Raw genomic sequence first — 17815 nt, forward strand, 5'->3', positions numbered from 1 at the left:
TCCCAGGCCAGCGGGGAATTCCGTTCCCACACCAGCGGGGAATTCCGTTCCCAGGCCAGCGGGGAAGTCCGTTCCCAGGCCAGCGGGGAATTCCGTTCCCACACCAGTGGGGAATTCCGTTCCCACGCCAGCGGGGAATTCCGTTCCCAGGCCAGCGGGGAATTCCGTTCCCACGGCAGCGGGGAATTCCGTTCCCAGGCCAGCGGGGAATTCCGTTCCCAGGCCAGCGGGGAATTCCGTTCCCAGGCCAGCGGGGAATTCCGTTCCCAGGCCAGCGGGGAATTCCGTTCCCACGCCAGCGGGGAATTCCGTTCCCAGGCCAGCGGGGAAGTCCGTTCCCATGGCAGCGGGGAATTCCGTTCCCACGCCAGCGGGGAATTCCGTTCCCACGCCAGCGGAGAAGTCCGTTCCCACGCCAGCGGGGAATTCCGTTCCCACGCCAGCGGGGAATTCCGTTCCCAGGCCAGCGGGGAATTCCGTTCCCACGGCAGCGGGGAATTCCGTTCCCACGCCAGCGGGGAATTCCATTCCCACGCTGGCGCACGGTGTTCTGGGTATGAGGGGTGCTGTCAACAGGAAACCCCGCTGGATGGGGATAAATCCCGCCCCGAGTCTCAGGGGGCGGAATTCTCCGCCCCCCCCACGTGGGAGAATCGCCGGGGCGCCGCGCGAGTCCCACCACGCCGCCCCGAGACCCGCACGTGATTCTACTCCCCCCCCCCCCCCCCAAAACCGGCGCGGCGAGAATCACGGCTGGCCGCTGGGAGAATCGCCGCTCGCTGTTTGTAACGGGCGAGTGGCGATTCTCCGGCCCGGATGGGCCGAGCGGCCTGCCCAACACGAGGGTTCCCACCGGCGCCGTCCACACCTGGTCGCTGCCGGCGGGAACAGCGCGGGAACGCTGGGGGGGGGGGGGGGCGGCCTGTGGGGAGGACGGGAACCGGCATGTGCGGGTGACGTCATTTACACGGCGCCAAAGCCCGGCGTGCGTAAATGACGCGGCGCCGCTCCTAGCCCCCCGGGGGCGGGAGAATAGGGGGCTGGGAACGGCCTCCGGTTTTCACTCCGCCGTCGGCACTTAGTCTCCCGATGGGAGAATTGCGCCCAGGGTTCTCACTCCGGGTTTCCCAGACTGAGCTCGATAATATTGGACCACATCCGTCACCAGGAAAACTCCAAACCACACTCTCAACTACCCACAGCGCCATCATAGAATGTTTAGGCCCCTTCGGCCCATCCAGTCTGTACCGGCCCTTGGAAAGAGTATCCTACCTAAGCCCACACCTCCACCCTATCCCCATGGCCGCACCTAATGTTTTTTGGACCCTTAAGGGCAATTGTTCACGGCCAATCCACCTAACCTGCACGTCTGTGGACTGTGGGAGGAAACCGGAGCACCCGGAGGAAACCCACGCACACACGGGGAGAACGTGCAGACTCCGCACAGACAGTCACCCAAGCCGGAATCGAACCCGGGACCCTGGAGCTGTGAAGCAACAGTGCTAACCACGGTGCTACCGTGCTGCCTGTCATATCTCGGTCCCCTCCACCCCTCGCAGCCGCCATTGCTGCCCCGGGTCCATGACTCTGATTGCTCCTCCCGCAACCCCACCAGGGGCTGCGAGCGACCCACGGTTTGGGAAACCCAGGCGTCATTGGATTGAAAATTGTGGATGGACGACAAAGACCGTAATCTTTCACTGGGGTCCCGCCCCCCCCCCCCCCCCCCCAGGATGGTGCTTGGCAGGGCTTCCCGCTGTCAGTGAGGGAGATATTTATTGTACGTCTGAAAGCGGGGACTCTGATGGTGGGCGAGGAGAGCTGATGCCAGATACGTTCTGTAAATGGGAATAGTATTCCTCGTCCGCATCTACCTCCCCTCCCCCAGCACCAACAATCCCTTTCCTGGCTGCACGGCGGGCCAGTTCAAATGGGATTGTGTTGTGACCAAAGGCCGTGTGTTCTTTTACTGTCACCCTTCCCTCCCGGACGTGTTTTGTTCCTTTCAAATCACACCATCGTCAGACCATCTCAGCTGAATGTGAGGCGGACAGCTTCCAGCGATAGGCCAGTGACTGTCGGACCCAACATTGCGAAGGTTCCTTCCAGCACGGGGTGAGTAGCGTGGGGAGAACGAACGGTGGACAGGCCCCTGCTCAGGCCCGGAATCAGGGCCTCGGACAGGTGAACATGCCGTGTGACACAGCAGTGCCCGATCAAAGAGGACCGCTCACCCTCATGGCAGCACACGTGTGTACATTAACATATTGAGAAGGTGGGGGGGTAACATGTGCAGTCATTGTAAAATCCAGTCCAGGTGACAGAAGGTCTTGTGGCTTGGCATTCTGACATTCACACACCACGCACTGAATTAGACACCCATACGGTTATCAGCATCGCTCTCAGCTTCTTGCTATATTGCAGTGGCAACAATCTCTTCGTAATGAATGTGTGTACCGTGTAGGTGACCATCGAGCGGCTCCCTGGCCTTCAGCTCAGTGGCCAGCTGCTGCATGGCTCTCTCCAGGCTGTGGTTATGGTGGAGGACGTCACTGTAAGTCTGCTGGAGCTTTTTCTGATACTCCATCACTCTCTGCTGCTCCGCCCGCCACAGGAGACGTTCCTGATGGAAGTCGATGGAGAGCGCTCGGCTCCTCAGCTTCTCCTGCTCCAGTTCGGCTTGTAAGCCTGCCAGTTCTCCCCGCCGCGGCGCGGAGCGGGACTCGCCCTGTTGCCGGGGCAGGTCCCTGTCCGGGTGGGGGGCAGAGCCAGCAGCTGGCACAGTGCTGCCCGCCTCTCTGCTGCTGGCCAGCCCCGGTTTCAGATCCTCGATCTGGCGCTCGAGCTGGCTCACCTTCCCTCGCAATACCTCGGCTGTGTTCCTCACCCGCTGCTGCTCGTTCTCGCACACGCCGAGCTCTCTCTCCTTGGCCCTCACTGAATCCCGCAACTCGTCGACCATCGCCTCTCGGGCAGACAGCTTCCCTTTCGCCTCCCTCAGCTGGGACTTCAAGGACAGGACCTCACTGACCTTCTGCGTCAGCTCGGCCTGTGAGTCTCTGAGTTGTTGCTTCAGCAGTGAGATCTCACCCGACTTCTGGCAAATCTGAAAAACAATGTTGGAAAATCCTCATGTCAGTTGCGTGCACGGTGTCTGCAAAGAGCAACCAGTAACTGCCTGAATTTCCGTCGTATCGCTCACAGAGAATAATATCCCAGGCACTTGGCAGCACTGCCATCAAAACAGATTTGACGGAGATCGCAGGGGGCCTGACCAAAGGTCACGGGGTAGATTTTAAACCTTGTCTTAAAGGAGAGGACAGGCAGAAAGAATTTGTCTGACAAATCTGTTAGGATTCTTTGAGGAGGTAACAAGGAAGTTGGACAAAGGAGAGCCAGTGGACGTGATTTATTTAATTTCCAGAAGGCCTTTGACAAGGTGCCGCATAGGAGACTGTTAAATAAGTTAAGAGCCCATGGTGTTGAGGTTAAGATCCTGGCACGGATAGAGGATTGGCTGACTGGCAGAAGGCAGAGAGTGGGGATTAAGGGGTCGTTTTCAGGATGGCAGCTGGTGACTAGTGGTGTGCCTCAGGGGTCAGTGCTGGGTCCACAACTTTTCCCAAAATACATTAATGATCTGGAAGAAGGAACTGAAGGCCCTGTTGCTCGGTTTGCAGATGATACAAAGATCTGCAGAGGGACAGGTAGTATTGAGGAAGCAAGGGGGCTGCAGAAGGACTTGGACAAGCTAGGAGAGTGGGCAATGAAGTGGCAAATGGAATACAATGTGGAAAAGTGTGAGGTTATGCACTTTGGAAGGAGGAATTTAGGCATAGACTATTTTCTAAATGGGGAAATGCTTCGGAAAGCAGAAGCACAAAGGGACTTGGGAGTCCTTGTTCATGATTCTCTTAAGGTTAATGTGCAGTTAAGAAGGCAAATGCAATGTTAGCATTCATGTCGAGAGGGCTAGAATACAAGACCAGGGATGTACTTCTGAGGCTGTATCAGGCTCTGGTCAGACCCCATTTGGAGTATTATGAGCAGTTTTGGGCCCCGTATCAAAGGAAGGATGTGCTGGCCTTGGAAAGGGTCCAGAGCAGGTTCACAAGAATGATCCCTGGAATGAAGAACTTGTCGTATGAGGAACGGTTGAGGACTCTGGGTCTGTACTCGTTGGAGTTTAGAAGGATGAGGGGGGATCTTATTGAAACTTACAGGATACTGCGAGGCCTGGATAGAGTGGACGTGGAGAGGATGTTTCCACTTGTAGGAAAAACTAGAAGCAGAGGACACCATCTCAGACTAAAGGGACGATCCTTTAAAACAGAGATGGGAAGGAATTTCTTCAGCCTGAGGGTGGTGAATCTGTGGAACTCTTTGCGCAGAAGGCTGTGGAGGCCAAATCACTGAGGGTCTTTAAGACTGAGATAGATAGGTTCTTGATTAATAAGGGGGTCAGGGGTTATGGCGATGAGAAAATATCAGCCATGATTGAATGGTGGAGCAGACTCGATGGGCCAAGTGGCCTAATTCTGCTCCTATGTCTCATGGTCTTATGGAAATAACACACTCATGGCTGTGGCATTGTCCCCAATGTTTCAATGATGGAGAAACTGCAGCTCAAAGTGTTTCAAAGTGTGTCTTTATCATCGAACAAGTAATGGATACTGTGAAGCGATCATCGATTGTTGTAAAAACCCATCACGCAGTTGTTTCATCATAAATGATTTAAACTGGATGTTGTGTTGTTCATCACATCGCCCAGTCTACAGAACATGACACCAGCGCCGTCCACACCACATGGAGGAGTAAATTTAAAACCAATCACCATTATGTTCAAGCTGCAATCAGGAGGGAGGGGCCTTTAGGTTTGTGTGGAGGAAATGGTGAAGGAGTCGGGAAGGACAGTTGTCCCAATTCTCCCCTCTGGCAAGCTGCAAAAGGGAGATATGTTCCGATGTCGCTGCCTTGTTCATAAGGAGTAAAACTGAATTGGATGAGTTTCAACTGTCCTAATTAGGCCCAATTTTAACACTAGCAGGAAACAGTCTTGGCTGCTGCAAATGATGTTTGGACTGTGAGAGAATATCCAGGGCATGCATTCACAAAGCAGCCTCGTGCAGCGCCGATCTGTGACGGGGCAGGGAGCTTGGCATCAATCTCTCGTTGAGTCGGAAACATTAGGGACCTTCAAGCAGCTATTGGATAGCTGCATGGATTACGGTAAAATGATATAGTGTAGATTTATTTGTTCTTAAGGGCAGCACGGTAGCATTGTGGATAGCACAATTGCTTCACAGCTCCATGGTCCCAGGTTCGATTCCGGCTTGGGTCATTGTCTGTGCGGAGTCTGCACACCCTCCCCGTGTGTGCGCGGGTTTCCTCCGGGTGCTCCGGTTTCCTCCCACAGTCCAAAGATGTGCGGGTTAGGTGAATTGGCCAATGATAAATTGCCCTTAATGTCCAAATTGCCCTTGGTGGTGGGTGGAGGTGTTGAGTTTGGGTAGGGTGCTCTTTCCAAGAGCCGGTGCAGACTCAGGGGGCCGAATGGCCTCCTTCTGCACTGTAAATTCAATGATAATCTATGATTAATCTAGGACAAAGGTTCGGCACAACATCGTGGGCCGAAGGGCCTGTTCTGTGCTGTATTTTCTATCTTCTATGTTCTCCTTGACGTTTCCATCAATTCTTTTGAAAGTTTCCAATCAAATGTTTTCAGTTTGCAATGTACTGAATTCAGAAGGTGACACGATGGGGAACGATAGACAAATGCCCTCACCATCCGGAGGGCAGGAGGTTGTAGCTTTACCTCCACAGCTCGACACTCAGATGTGGCTAATACTTTTCCCCAGCTCTCCCTCCCTCTCTCTCTCTCTCTCTGACTGACTGACTGCTGGAACCGTCTTATGCCTCTGTTGAAAGGAGCATGGAGTCTAAAAGTCAACCACTGTTGAGGGCCACGGAGTATTGCGTGAGTTTGGGTCTCCTATTTAAGGAGGAATATTCTTGTATTGGGAGTGGAGGATTGGCACAGCTGATCGCTGGGATGACGTGGGGCAGGATAGAGTGGGTTGGGCCTGCCCTGGAGTTTCCAAGAATGAGAGGTGAGGCATATCGGATTGTGAAGCGATTTGACAGGGTCCAGGCTGACGGGGGAATCGAGAACGAGAGGGGGCACGGTTTCAATTTAAGACAAAGGTGAGATAGAATTTCCCAAATCAAAGGGTGGCCAGCCGTTGGAATTCTCTGCAGGGAGCAGTGCGCGCTGCCTCTTCAAGGCTGAGCTCGATTGGCAAGCGATTCCAGGGTTGGGGTTGGCTGGGATGGGGGGTGGCAAGCAGACAGGAAGGTGGAGTAGAGACACAGTCACATCATCTGAAATAGTGATGGAGTAGGCTTGACGGGAGAATGCCCAATCCTGCTCAACGTTCTTCTGATCTGGAGTTTCTCTGACCTACCTCCCATTCTGCCTCCTCCAGTTTGGGGGCCACAGCAGCTTGTTGCCTTTGGTAAGATTCCCATTTGGCCCTGAGTTTGTGCCGCTCCTGTGAAAGCTGGGTGAAGTCATCCTGAAGCTTTGTCTTGTCTTGCTGCAGTTGGACGAGCTGGAGCTGCAGAAGCTGGCAGTGGTTCCTCTGGACCTTCTGGCCACCCGTCTGTGCCGCGCTGTCCAGCTCCCGCTCCTCCTCCTGCTTGTCCGCGTACCTGCTGAGGGAGACCGTCCCTTTCACCGCCAGGATCCCCCCCAAGTCTGCTTCATTCCTCTCCTCATGCCCCTGAATAACGCACCTGTCAGTACTGGTACAAGAAGGACATTGCGACAGGAGTTGGCCCTGGCTGACATTGGTGCTTGTGCTGGTCGGGCAGTGCCCATTATCAGAGGTGGATATTCTGCTGGCTACATTCCTCAGGACACTGTCGAGGGAGCAGGAGGCCCGGCCGATATCCCGGGCTGAACCCCCAAGCCTGTTGAGAAGGTTCGCAGCAGCAAGCTTCTCAGTCCCGTGACTGCAACCCGGACTGCGAGTGGGCAGACTCGGCCTGGAATTCTGACCGGAGTCGGACAAGGTTTCTGAATGGCTCGGGACCTTCTGTTCTCCCTCGGTGTGTTTCCCTGGACGCACATCGTCCTGAGATGGCAGCTTCCCGCTTGCCTGCCTTTCCGAGGGACGATTGAGATTGGCGGCGCCAATCCTGGATGGCACCACCTTGAACGCTGTCAGCCGGGCGGTGCTTTTCTGACTCCGCTGCAGAAAGAGAGAAGACAGCGTTAATCTCACTGATCATATCTCTCCTCCATCCCATCATCATCAATCTTTGTCCTTCACCATCAGTGTGTATTCTAGTCTGACACATCAGTATGGTGCACAGACAGAGAGAGGGAATGCGGCACTGTTAGAGATCCCTGCTGTTCCTCCCATACCACACCCCCAGCAGGAACTCCAGCCCCTTTCTCCCCACCCGCTGCCGGTTCCTGATGTAGATTGGCAAACTCCAGAAGGTTCCTAGCTCCAGTTCAGTGGATATGGTGTGAAATCTGACCGAGAGCTGGATGTTCATGATCCTACACCAATACTCCAAGAATATCTGGAGTAGCTGATTAACCCTCTCTTCCTTCAGGTACACCACTGGCTAATTCCTTTTAGAGGTGTGTGCATGCGTGTGACGTGTTACTCGGTGAAAACTGACAAGTCTATTTGGCTCCGACAGAACTCGGTGCGCTTCAGAGTGAACTCCGTCAGCGTGACAGCTTTGTGACTGTGCTGTTGACAAGCGAGCCTCGTCAGCTCGTACCCCAACTTGTGAAAGTGGTTTCAATAAATCTGGTTATTGGAGACCAACAAAAGTCCAGCTGTTAATAACAGAGCTTGTCTCCCATCCAACCAAACCCTGTCCTTCAGGCAGCCAGGCAGGAGCAACAGGCATCTGTTTTCCCAAGTTTCACTTTTCCCAGGAAAAAGCCAGTGTGTCGAACACTGGCGGATTGCTCTGACAGTGTCGTCGCTTGCAATCGGACAAGGGGATAGAGATACAAAGAGGTCAAAGTTCATTTTTGATATGCTGTTCTCTTTGGAGGGATGTGGGCCAGCATTTATGGCCCATCCCTAGTTCCCCCTTGAGAAGGTGGTGGCGAGCTGCCTTCTTGAGCCGCTGCAGTCCCTGCGGTGTAGGTACACCCACTGTGCTGTTAGGGAGGGAGTTCCAGGATGTTGCCCCAGCGACAGTGAAGGAACGGCCGATATATTTCCAAGTCGGGGGGTGGTGAGTGACTCGGAGGGGAACCTCCAGGTGGTGGGGTTCCCAGGTATCTGCTGCTCTTGTCCTTCTAGACGGTAGTGGTCGTGGGTTTGGAAGGTGCTGTCTAGGAACCTTGGTGAGTTACTGCAGTGCATCTTGTAGATGGTACACACGGCTGCCGCTGTGCATCGGTGGTGGAGGGAGTGAATGTTTGTGGAAGGGGAGCAATCAAGCGGGGCTGCTTTGTCCTGGATGGTGTCGAGCTTCTTGAGTGTTGTTGGAGCTGCGCTCATCCAGGCAAGTGGAGAGTATTCCATCACACCCCTGACTTGTGCCTTGTAGATGGTGGACAGGCTTTGGGGGGTCAGGGTGGGATTTACTCACAGCAAAATTCCAAGACTCGCTCCTGCTTTAACAAGAGTCCTGGTGCAGAGAGTGAGTAATCCGTGAATTGGACTTTCGAGTCACAATAACCATGAGGTGACTGACAAAGTGTCAGGATCACAAGCAGCACGAACAATGCCTGGGGTGATCCACAAGCACATCCATTGATTAATAGTTTGAAATAAAATGGTGGCCCAGTAGCACAGAGGTTAGCACTGCTGCCTAACAGCTCCAGGGTCCCAGGTTTGATTCCCAGCTGGGTCACTGTCTGTGTGGAGTCTGCACGTTCTCCCCGTGTGTGCGTGGGTTTCCTCCGGGTGCTCCGGTTTCCTCCCACAGTCCAGAGATGTGCAGGTTGGGTGGATTGGCCATGATAAATTGCCTCTGAATGTCCAAAAGGTTGGGTGGGGTGACTGGGTTATGGGGTTAGGTTGGAGGCATGGGCCTAAGAGGGGTGCTGGTGCAGACTCGATGGGCTGAATGGCCTCCTTCTGCTCTGCAGGGAATCTATGACTCCGTGATCTAAACCCAGGGGAAAGTGACACAAAATCCAAAATGCCTGTGTGCAGAGAATTGTGAGAATGTGGACCCTCGGGGCCCAGGAAGTGGTTGAAGTGAGGAGATGTATTGAAGGAGAGAGGTGGCAGGAGGGTTGATGTGGAGCATGAACACTGGGAAATCGTGTTGTTGGTCTGAACGATGTGTTCTAATTACAACGTAACGAGGCTCGGTGATGGGGGAAGTACAGACCTGTTCTGGCTACATGAATTGAGATGGGCTGAATGGCCTTTTTATGAGTAACCATTCAGTCAAAGACCATGCAGGAAGATTTGAGTGTCTGCCATTGTCAGTTGCCTGATTCTCTTCACCTTGAGGAAGTTGAAATGGAGGGGCACACTATACAGACAATGATGTACTTTGGAAGCGGTCACTTGGGGTGATGGAGGCTGACCGGTGAGACAGGACACTCACCTTTTCCAGCTGTCCAGGGACCAGGGCCGGTGTGGCGGGGGGTTGCTGACTATCCCTGACGTCGGGCCCACCCCTCGGAGCCTCCAGCTCAGAGGCGGCGTTCCTCACCTTTCCCCGTCCTGCGGTTTGGCTGATGCTGATGTAGAGGAAGTCCTCCGTCCTGTCGCACTTGCCGTTTGTTTTGGGGCCCTTGTCGAGCTTGAGCAGGCCATCCTGTTGCCTGATGAGCTTGTGAAGTTGGGAAGTCATTCTGTTCCTGTGATCCAAGGCTTTGCTCTGCTTATCGTGCAGGTTCTGGCTCGTAATGAGGCTACTGACACTCCCCATGCTCCCCCCGGCAGGACAGAGTGTCGGCAGAGTGAGTGAGGCAGGCGGAGGGTTATTCACTAGACGGGGAAGCCTGAATTGCACGTGGGAGGCATCTGCAGTTGCCACGGCAAGTCCCGTTCGACAAGTTGATTCCATCTTGTGGCTCTGTTGGGGTGGGGGGAAAGAAATGAGAACCAAAATGAATGAATCAGTAATGAATGGGTGGATGGTATCTCCCACCATCACAAATAGCCCCATCACAGTCAATGCAGCTCTTTGGAAACATTCCAAATTGGACAACCAATTTGCGCACAGCAAGGCCTCACAAACAACAATGTTACAATGACCAGTCTTAGTCAACGTTGAGTGAGGGACAATTCCCGGCCAGGGCACCAGGGAGAACGCCCCTACTCTTCGGGAAAGAGGAAGAAGTCTGACAACACCAGGTTAAAGTCCAACAGGTTTGTTTCGAATCACTAGCTTTCGGAGCGCTGCTCCTTCCTCAGGTGAATGAAGAGGTGGGTTCCAGAAACATATATATAGACAAAGTCAATGATGCAAGACGATACTTTGAATGCGAGCATTTGCAGGTAATTAAGTCTTTACAGGTCCAAATGGAGCAACTGGAGAGAGGGATAAAGACCTGTAAAGGCTTAATTACCTGTAAATGCTCACATTCAAAGTATCGTCTTGCATCATTGACTTTGTCTGTATATATGTTTCTGGAACTCACCTCTTCATTCACCTGAGGAAGGAGCAGCGCTCCGAAAGCTAGTGACATCGAAACAAACCTGTTGGACTTTAACCTGGTGTTGTAAGACTTCTTCCTGTGCCCACCCCAGTCCAACGCCGGTGTCTCCACATCAGGAAATAACCATTGTCGGATCTTTTCACGTCCATCTGGGAGGGAAACAGGGACCCGGTTCAACATCCCAGAGAGAGGCGGCACATCCGACAGTGCAGCACTCCCTCGGCACTGCATTGGCAGTGTCAGCCTGGGGGCTTCCACTCCAGTTCAGGGGTAGGGCTCCATCCCATAACCCACTGACTCAGAGGTTGAGAGTGTCACCAATCTGGCCATTCCTGACACCACACTGATCCACCCCTGGTTGAACTTCTTACACCCATACTGCTTACCCACCTGCAGTTCTCACAAGTATTAATTTTAAACAGCATGGGTGGAGCAGTGGTTAGCACTGCTGCCTCACAGCGCCAGGGACCGGGGTTCAATTCCGGCTTTGAGCAACTGTTCTGTGCGGAGTCTGCACCTTCTCCCCGTGTGTACGTGGGTTTCCTCCGGGTGCTCCGGTTTCCTCCCAAAGTCCAAAGATGTACAGGTTAGGTGGATTCCCCATGCTAAATTGCCCCTTAGTGTCCAAAAAGGTTAGGTGGGGTTGCAGGGATAGGGTGGAGGTGTGTGGGCTTGGGTAGGGTGGGTTCTCTTTCCAAGGGCCGGTGCATACTCGAATGGGCCGAATGGCCTCCTTCTGAATGCAAATTCAATGCAATGGTGAAGCTGAACAAAGTCTCCTCCTGAAGAGCAGCTGAGGGGAGATGGAGGCGTTCAAAATCCTGGCCGGGGTTGGAGAGGGGTGAGCAGGAGGGATGTTCACGTGGGCAGGGCGATCAGAGGCCAGTCAACTGGCCCAAATAAAAGTCACGACCTATTGTGTGATGTTGAACGTGCTGTCTGATAGGCACTCACGGCACCGAGGACCCGGGTTCGATCCCGGCCCCGGGTCACTGTCCGTGTGGAGTTCGCACATTCTCCCCGTGTCTGCGTGGGTCTCACCCCCACAGCCCAAAGATGTGCCGGGTGGGTGGATTGGCCACGCTAAATTGCCCCTTAATTGGAATTTTTTAAAAAAACTTTCTGATGGACCACTTTTGTGATTTGGGTTTGTAATTTGGATCCGATCCGTCAAGCTCCTTCAAAGCCCAGGAATAAACAATCTCATTCTGGGGCATCTTGGTTTTAACCCTGACTGCAATAAGATTTGAAAATGCTGTGATGTTCAGGAAGTCTGCACAGAGAGCAGTTCAGGTCTGATGATAACTGAGAGAGCTGGAGGGGGGGGGCAGACACCAGAAATGTTTACTGAAGAATGAGGGTGTGTGGGGAGGCAGGCATGTCCAAAGGCTTTCTCCGAGATTACAAAGTGCAGAGGTTTGAACTGCAGACACTGTAATGAGGCCTCCAGAGGTTAACTGGCTTCCTGAAAACTCAAAACATCCAACTGCTGTTAGTTGAGAGTCGCCTTGATGCGAATGATTTTTATTAAAAATCCTTCACCTGTCAGGGGACCAGATTCCTCACTCACCCTCACTCTGATTGCCTCGTTGATATGACTAATTAATCGACCAAATTAGAGTGCGGTGTTTGTAAGTAATCTGGCAGAGGTGGAATTGTGATTGTCTGTTCTCCCCTGTCTCTGGAAGCTCCGTCAGCACGGGTTGTCTCTGAGCTTATATTCCCTCTCCTTCACCGCCTGTCGCTGCTTCCTTTCACCAAAAACCACTCTGGAATCGTGTGATTAACGTGTAACGGGCTGCTTGTGTCACCAGCCCATTTCCCATTTCCCAGCCGAGGCTGCAGGATTGGGGATTTGAATCACCTGCTTGAACGTGTTGCCACAGAGCAGACCGTTGGGAGCGGAGAGTGTGGCCGGAGCTGGTACTGGGTGTGTCTCACAGGACCAGGGAAGAATTGAAATCGGAGACCTTGTGCGAGGGGTGCGTTTGAGCTGGGTTAGTGCGAGTCGGCAGCTCTAGCGGGACACGTTCCCGGAGGATTCATTACCCTGTCCTGGTGTTTCGAACCGCCCCCCTGCCATCAGTTCTTCCCATGGGCACTTCCTCCAGCCAGCTGGTGAAGGGGTTTTGTGATTGATTTGCGGAAACACTGTCTGCTGCAGGTTTAGGAATCGTACGCCAATGTCACAACTATTATGAGCCTTGATTTAGAAGGTAGCAGTGCTCTTTCATAGGACCCATTCGAGCACCGCAGAAGGGGGCCATTCGGCCCATTGAGTCTGTACCCACCCTCTGAAAGAGCTCTCCACCCAGGCCCACTCCCCTGCCCTATCCCGTTTACCCCGCCTAGCCTGCACATCTTTGGACTTTGTGGGTTCAACTCCCGCCACAGGCACATAATCCATGCTGTCACTTGAGTGTGGGGGAGTGGGCCTGGTGGGGGTCTCTTTCACAGGGTGGGTGCAGACTCGATTGGCTGATCTGCCTCCTCCTGCACTGCGGGGATTCTATGAATCTAGCCAATCCAGTGAAATGTTGCCCGTTATGTTCGGAATTAAGTCGTGCTCAGACAGACGCCATTTCTTGGACGGATGTTTTCTTTGTCCCTCTGTGTAATCCTGGATTAAATGGAGCAGGTTGTGTCCCGGGAGCCAGATTTGCATCTTCCATCCGCAGGGATCGGGGTTAGGTGGGAATTGTTTTTTTTGCTCACCTCGCCGCCCTCACCAAATGTCAGGGGCAGGAACAGGAGACTTCTGTCACTTAAAGGCGCGTCTCCATTGACAATCTACGGACCAAAAAGGATAAAGACAAAATAAAAGGAGTAGGGACGAAGAGAATCAACTGGAAGGGCCCTGATACACAATACAAAGTCAAACTGGAGGACAATGAACATTTCTTTCTCACACAGATGTTCTGTGGTGGAATGGGCTGTGATGGAAGAGGATTCAGTGATAGTTTTCAATCAGGAATTGGATATATTACAGGGTGTTGGGGAAAGAGCAAGCATTTCAGAGTGAATAGGATAACACTTTCACAATGGACTGAATGGCCTGTCTCTATGTTCTATCACTCTGTGATTCATCTGGGACACACTGTGATCTCCGCCAGATGGTCAGGCGGTGTCCTGGGCACAGACATGGTGCCGCTCCAGTGGGAGGGCGGAGAATTGGCAGGTAGAGGATACTTGGGTTTCCTGTTCCTGAAGAGTTAACAGCAGCTCACCCAGCAGCCTGCCTCTCCGGGGAACTGCTCTGACAGACCACAGCGAAGAAAGATATTTACTTCAAACTGAGGGACATTTTCTTTAACGTGAATCGTCTCGTTGAAGGAAAACACACTCCCACAGGTCAGGGAGGAGGGTAGATTCTGGAATGTACAACCTGGGCGTGAAATGTTGTCTCTGTCAAACCTCTGAGAGAGAGGACTGAACAATCCTGTCAGAGCCCGTCCATTCACCAGCAGAGGAGGAAAGTGCGTCGAAGATTGTCCCTGTATCCACCCCCCCCCCCCTCTCTCACTCTCTCCCCCCCACCCCCCACACCCACCCCCCCACTCAGCTGGCTTTCGCCTCTTGCTTTCCAAACATACAACACAGAACATACAGTGCGGAAGGAGGCCATTCAGTCCATCGAGTCTGCACCGACCCACTTAAGCCCTCACTTCCGCCCTATCCCCGTAACCCAATAACCCCTCCTTAACTTTTTGGTCATTAAGGGCAGTTTATCATGGTCAATCCACCGAACCTGCACATCTTTGGACTGTGGGAGGAAACCGGAGCACCCGGAGGAAACCCACGCAGACACGGGGAGAACGTGCAGACTCCGCACAGACAGTGACCCAAGCCGGGAATCGAACCTGGGTCCCTGGAGCTGTGAAGCCACAGTGCTAACCACTTGTGCTGCCCTATCCTGGGATCTTTTAAATACAAAGTGGACCTCTGTTTAACGGTTTGATCTCATTTCAAGACAGCATCTGTGACAGTGAAAAATGAAATGAAAAATGGAAATCGCTTATTGTCACAAGTAGGCTTCAAATGAAGTGACTGTGAAAAGCCCCTGGTCGCCACATTCCGGCGCCTGTTCGGGGAGGCTGGTACGGGAATTGAACCGTGCTGCTGGCCTGCCTTGGTCTGCTTTAAAACTGCCAGCTGTTTGGGGGCAGGGAGGGTTGCGGACGAGGTGATGAGAGGGTGAGGGTGGGGTGGCTGGAGTCTGTGTTCCATTTCAAATGGAAAGTAGGTGGTGGAGGAAGAATGATGAGGACTAGTTTTATTTTGCCCAGGAATAACGCTGACCCCCACCTCGGCTTCATTCACCATTCCAAACACATCATAGACCAAAGAATCCCGTTCGGCCCAGTGTGTCTGCACCGACCCTCCGAACGATCACCCACCCTATCCCGGTAACTCAACCCAACCTTTTCTGGACACTTAAGGGACAATTTATCACGGCCGATCCACCTAACCTGCACATCATTGGGCTGTGGGAGGAAACCGGAGCACCCGGAGGAAACCCACGCACACACGGGGAGAACGTGCAGACTCCGCTCAGACTGTGACCCAAGGTCGGAATTGAACCCGGGTCCCTGGCGCTGTGAAGCAGCGGTGCTAACCACTTCACTCACCCCATCAATATACTCTTCACCCCTCACCCCATCAATATACTCTTCACTCACCCCATCAATATACTCTTCACCCCTCACCCCATCAATATACTCTTCACTCCTCACCCCATCAATATACTCTTCACTCCTCACCCCATCAATATACTCTTCACTCCTCACCCCATCAATATACTCTTCACCCCTCACCCCATCAATATACTCTTCACCCCTCACCCCATCAATGTACTCTTCACTCACCCCATCAATATACTCTTCACCCCTCACCCCATCAATATACTCTTCACTCCTCACCCCATCAATATACTCTTCACTCCTCACCCCATCAATATACTCTTCACTCCTCACCCCATCAATATACTCTTCACCCCTCACCCCACCAATATACTCTTCACTCCTCACCCCATCAATATACTCTTCACCCCTCACCCCATCAATGTACTCTTCACTCACCCCATCAATATACTCTTCACTCCTCACCCCATCAATATACTCTTCACTCCTCACCCCATCAATATACTCTTCACCCCTCACCCCATCAATATACTCTTCACTCCTCACCCCATCAATATACTCTTCACCCCTCACCCCATCAATATACTCTTCACTCCTCACCCCATCAATATACTCTTCACCCCTCACCCCATCAATATACTCTTCACCCCTCACCCCATCAATATACTCTTCACTCCTCACCCCATCAATATACTCTTCACCCCTCACCCCATCAATATACTCTTCACTCCTCACCCCATCAATATACTCTTCACCCCTCACCCCATCAATATACTCTTCACCCCTCAATATACTCTTCACTCACCCCATCAATATACTCTTCACCCCTCACCCCTTCAATATGCTCTTCACCCCTCACCCCATCAATATACTCTTCACCCCTCACCCCTCAATATACTCTTCACTCACCCCATCAATATACTCTTCACCCCTCACCCCATCAATATACTCTTCACCCCTCACCCCATCAATATTCTCTTCACTCCTCACCCCATCAATATACTCTTCACCCCTCACCCCATCAATATACTCTTCACCCCTCACCCCATCAATACACTCTTCACCCCTCACCCCATCAATATACTCTTCACCCCTCACCCCATCAATATACCCTTCACCCCTCACCCCATCAATATACTCTTCACCCCTCACCCCATCAATACACTCTTCACCCCTCACCCCATCAATATACTCTTCACTCCTCACCCCATCAATATACTCTTCACCCCTCACCCCATCAATATACTCTTCACCCCTCAATATACTCTTCACTCACCCCATCAATATACTCTTCACCCCTCACCCCTTCAATATGCTCTTCACCCCTCACCCCATCAATATACTCTTCACCCCTCACCCCTCAATATACTCTTCACCCCTCAATATACTCTTCACTCACCCCATCAATATACTCTTCACCCCTCACCCCTTCAATATGCTCTTCACCCCTCACCCCATCAATATACTCTTCACCCCTCACCCCTCAATATACTCTTCACCCCTCACCCCATCAATATACTCTTCACTCCTCACCCCATCAATATACTCTTCACTCCTCACCCCATCAATATACTCTTCACCCCTCACCCCATCAATATACTCTTCACTCCTCACCCCATCAATATACTCTTCACTCCTCACCCCATCAATATACTCTTCACCCCTCACCCCATCAATATACTCTTCACTCCTCACCCCATCAATATACTCTTCACTCCTCACCCCATCAATATACTCTTCACCCCTCACCCCATCAATATACTCTTCACCCCTCACCCCATCAATATACTCTTCACTCCTCACCCCATCAATATACTCTTCACTCACCCCATCAATATACTCTTCACCCCTCAATATACTCTTCACTCACCCCATCAATATACTCTTCACCCCTCACCCCATCAATATACTCTTCACTCCTCACCCCATCAATCTCCTCTTCAGTTCCTCACTCCATCAATATACTCTTCATTCCTCACTCCACCATGAACTTATCCAACTCTCAGTCCCAGACATCTGTACAGTTCACCTCCCTGTGGGAGCGGAATCCTCAGAAGGAAATGTATTGAGGGGTGATGGGGTTGGGCGAGGGCTGTGAGATGATATTGGTCAGTCAGCAAAGCTCCGGGCCTGTTCCCCCCCCCCCCCCCCGGCCGCTGTGTCATTCGATGAAATCACACCGTGTACGCAGCCCAACGCGATTTAGAACATAGAACATAACAGCGCAGTACAGGCCCTTCGGCCCTCGATGTCGCGCTGACCTGTGAAACCACTCTGAAGCCCATCTACTATCGTCCACATGTCTCTCCAATGACCATTTGAATATCCTTAGTGTTGGCGAATCCAGTACTGTTGCAGGCAGGGCATTCCACACCCTTACTACTCTCTGGTCAAGAACCTACCTCTGACATCTGTCTTATATCTATCTCCCCTCAATTTAAAGCTATGTCCCCTCGTGCTAGACTTCACCATCCGAGGAAAAAGGCTCTCACTGTCCACTCTATCCAATCCTCTG

General features: G+C 52.5%; 1 protein-coding gene across 2 annotated transcripts in view; it reads right to left on the reverse strand.

The window, feature by feature from the left end:
- Positions 1-739: 739 nt before the first annotated feature.
- Positions 740-17815, reverse strand: part of LOC140396829 (leucine zipper putative tumor suppressor 1-like) — a 34895-nt gene continuing 17819 nt past the window's right edge. The window contains exons 2-4 of one of the 2 annotated variants that reach the window (XM_072485584.1): positions 9709-10074; positions 6465-7253; positions 740-3106 (exon numbers count right to left, since the gene is read on the reverse strand). In XM_072485584.1, the coding sequence (XP_072341685.1) occupies positions 2414-3106; positions 6465-7253; positions 9709-10065 (1839 nt within the window). In that variant the 5' untranslated portion in view covers positions 10066-10074 and the 3' untranslated portion in view covers positions 740-2413. Of the gene's footprint in view, positions 3107-6464; positions 7254-9600; positions 10075-17815 lie in introns of both variants that reach the window. The other variant, XM_072485583.1, reaches the window with a different exon arrangement.

This window comes from Scyliorhinus torazame, chromosome 20, assembly GCF_047496885.1.
Source record: "Scyliorhinus torazame isolate Kashiwa2021f chromosome 20, sScyTor2.1, whole genome shotgun sequence".
NCBI classification, from domain to species: Eukaryota; Metazoa; Chordata; class Chondrichthyes; order Carcharhiniformes; family Scyliorhinidae; genus Scyliorhinus; species Scyliorhinus torazame.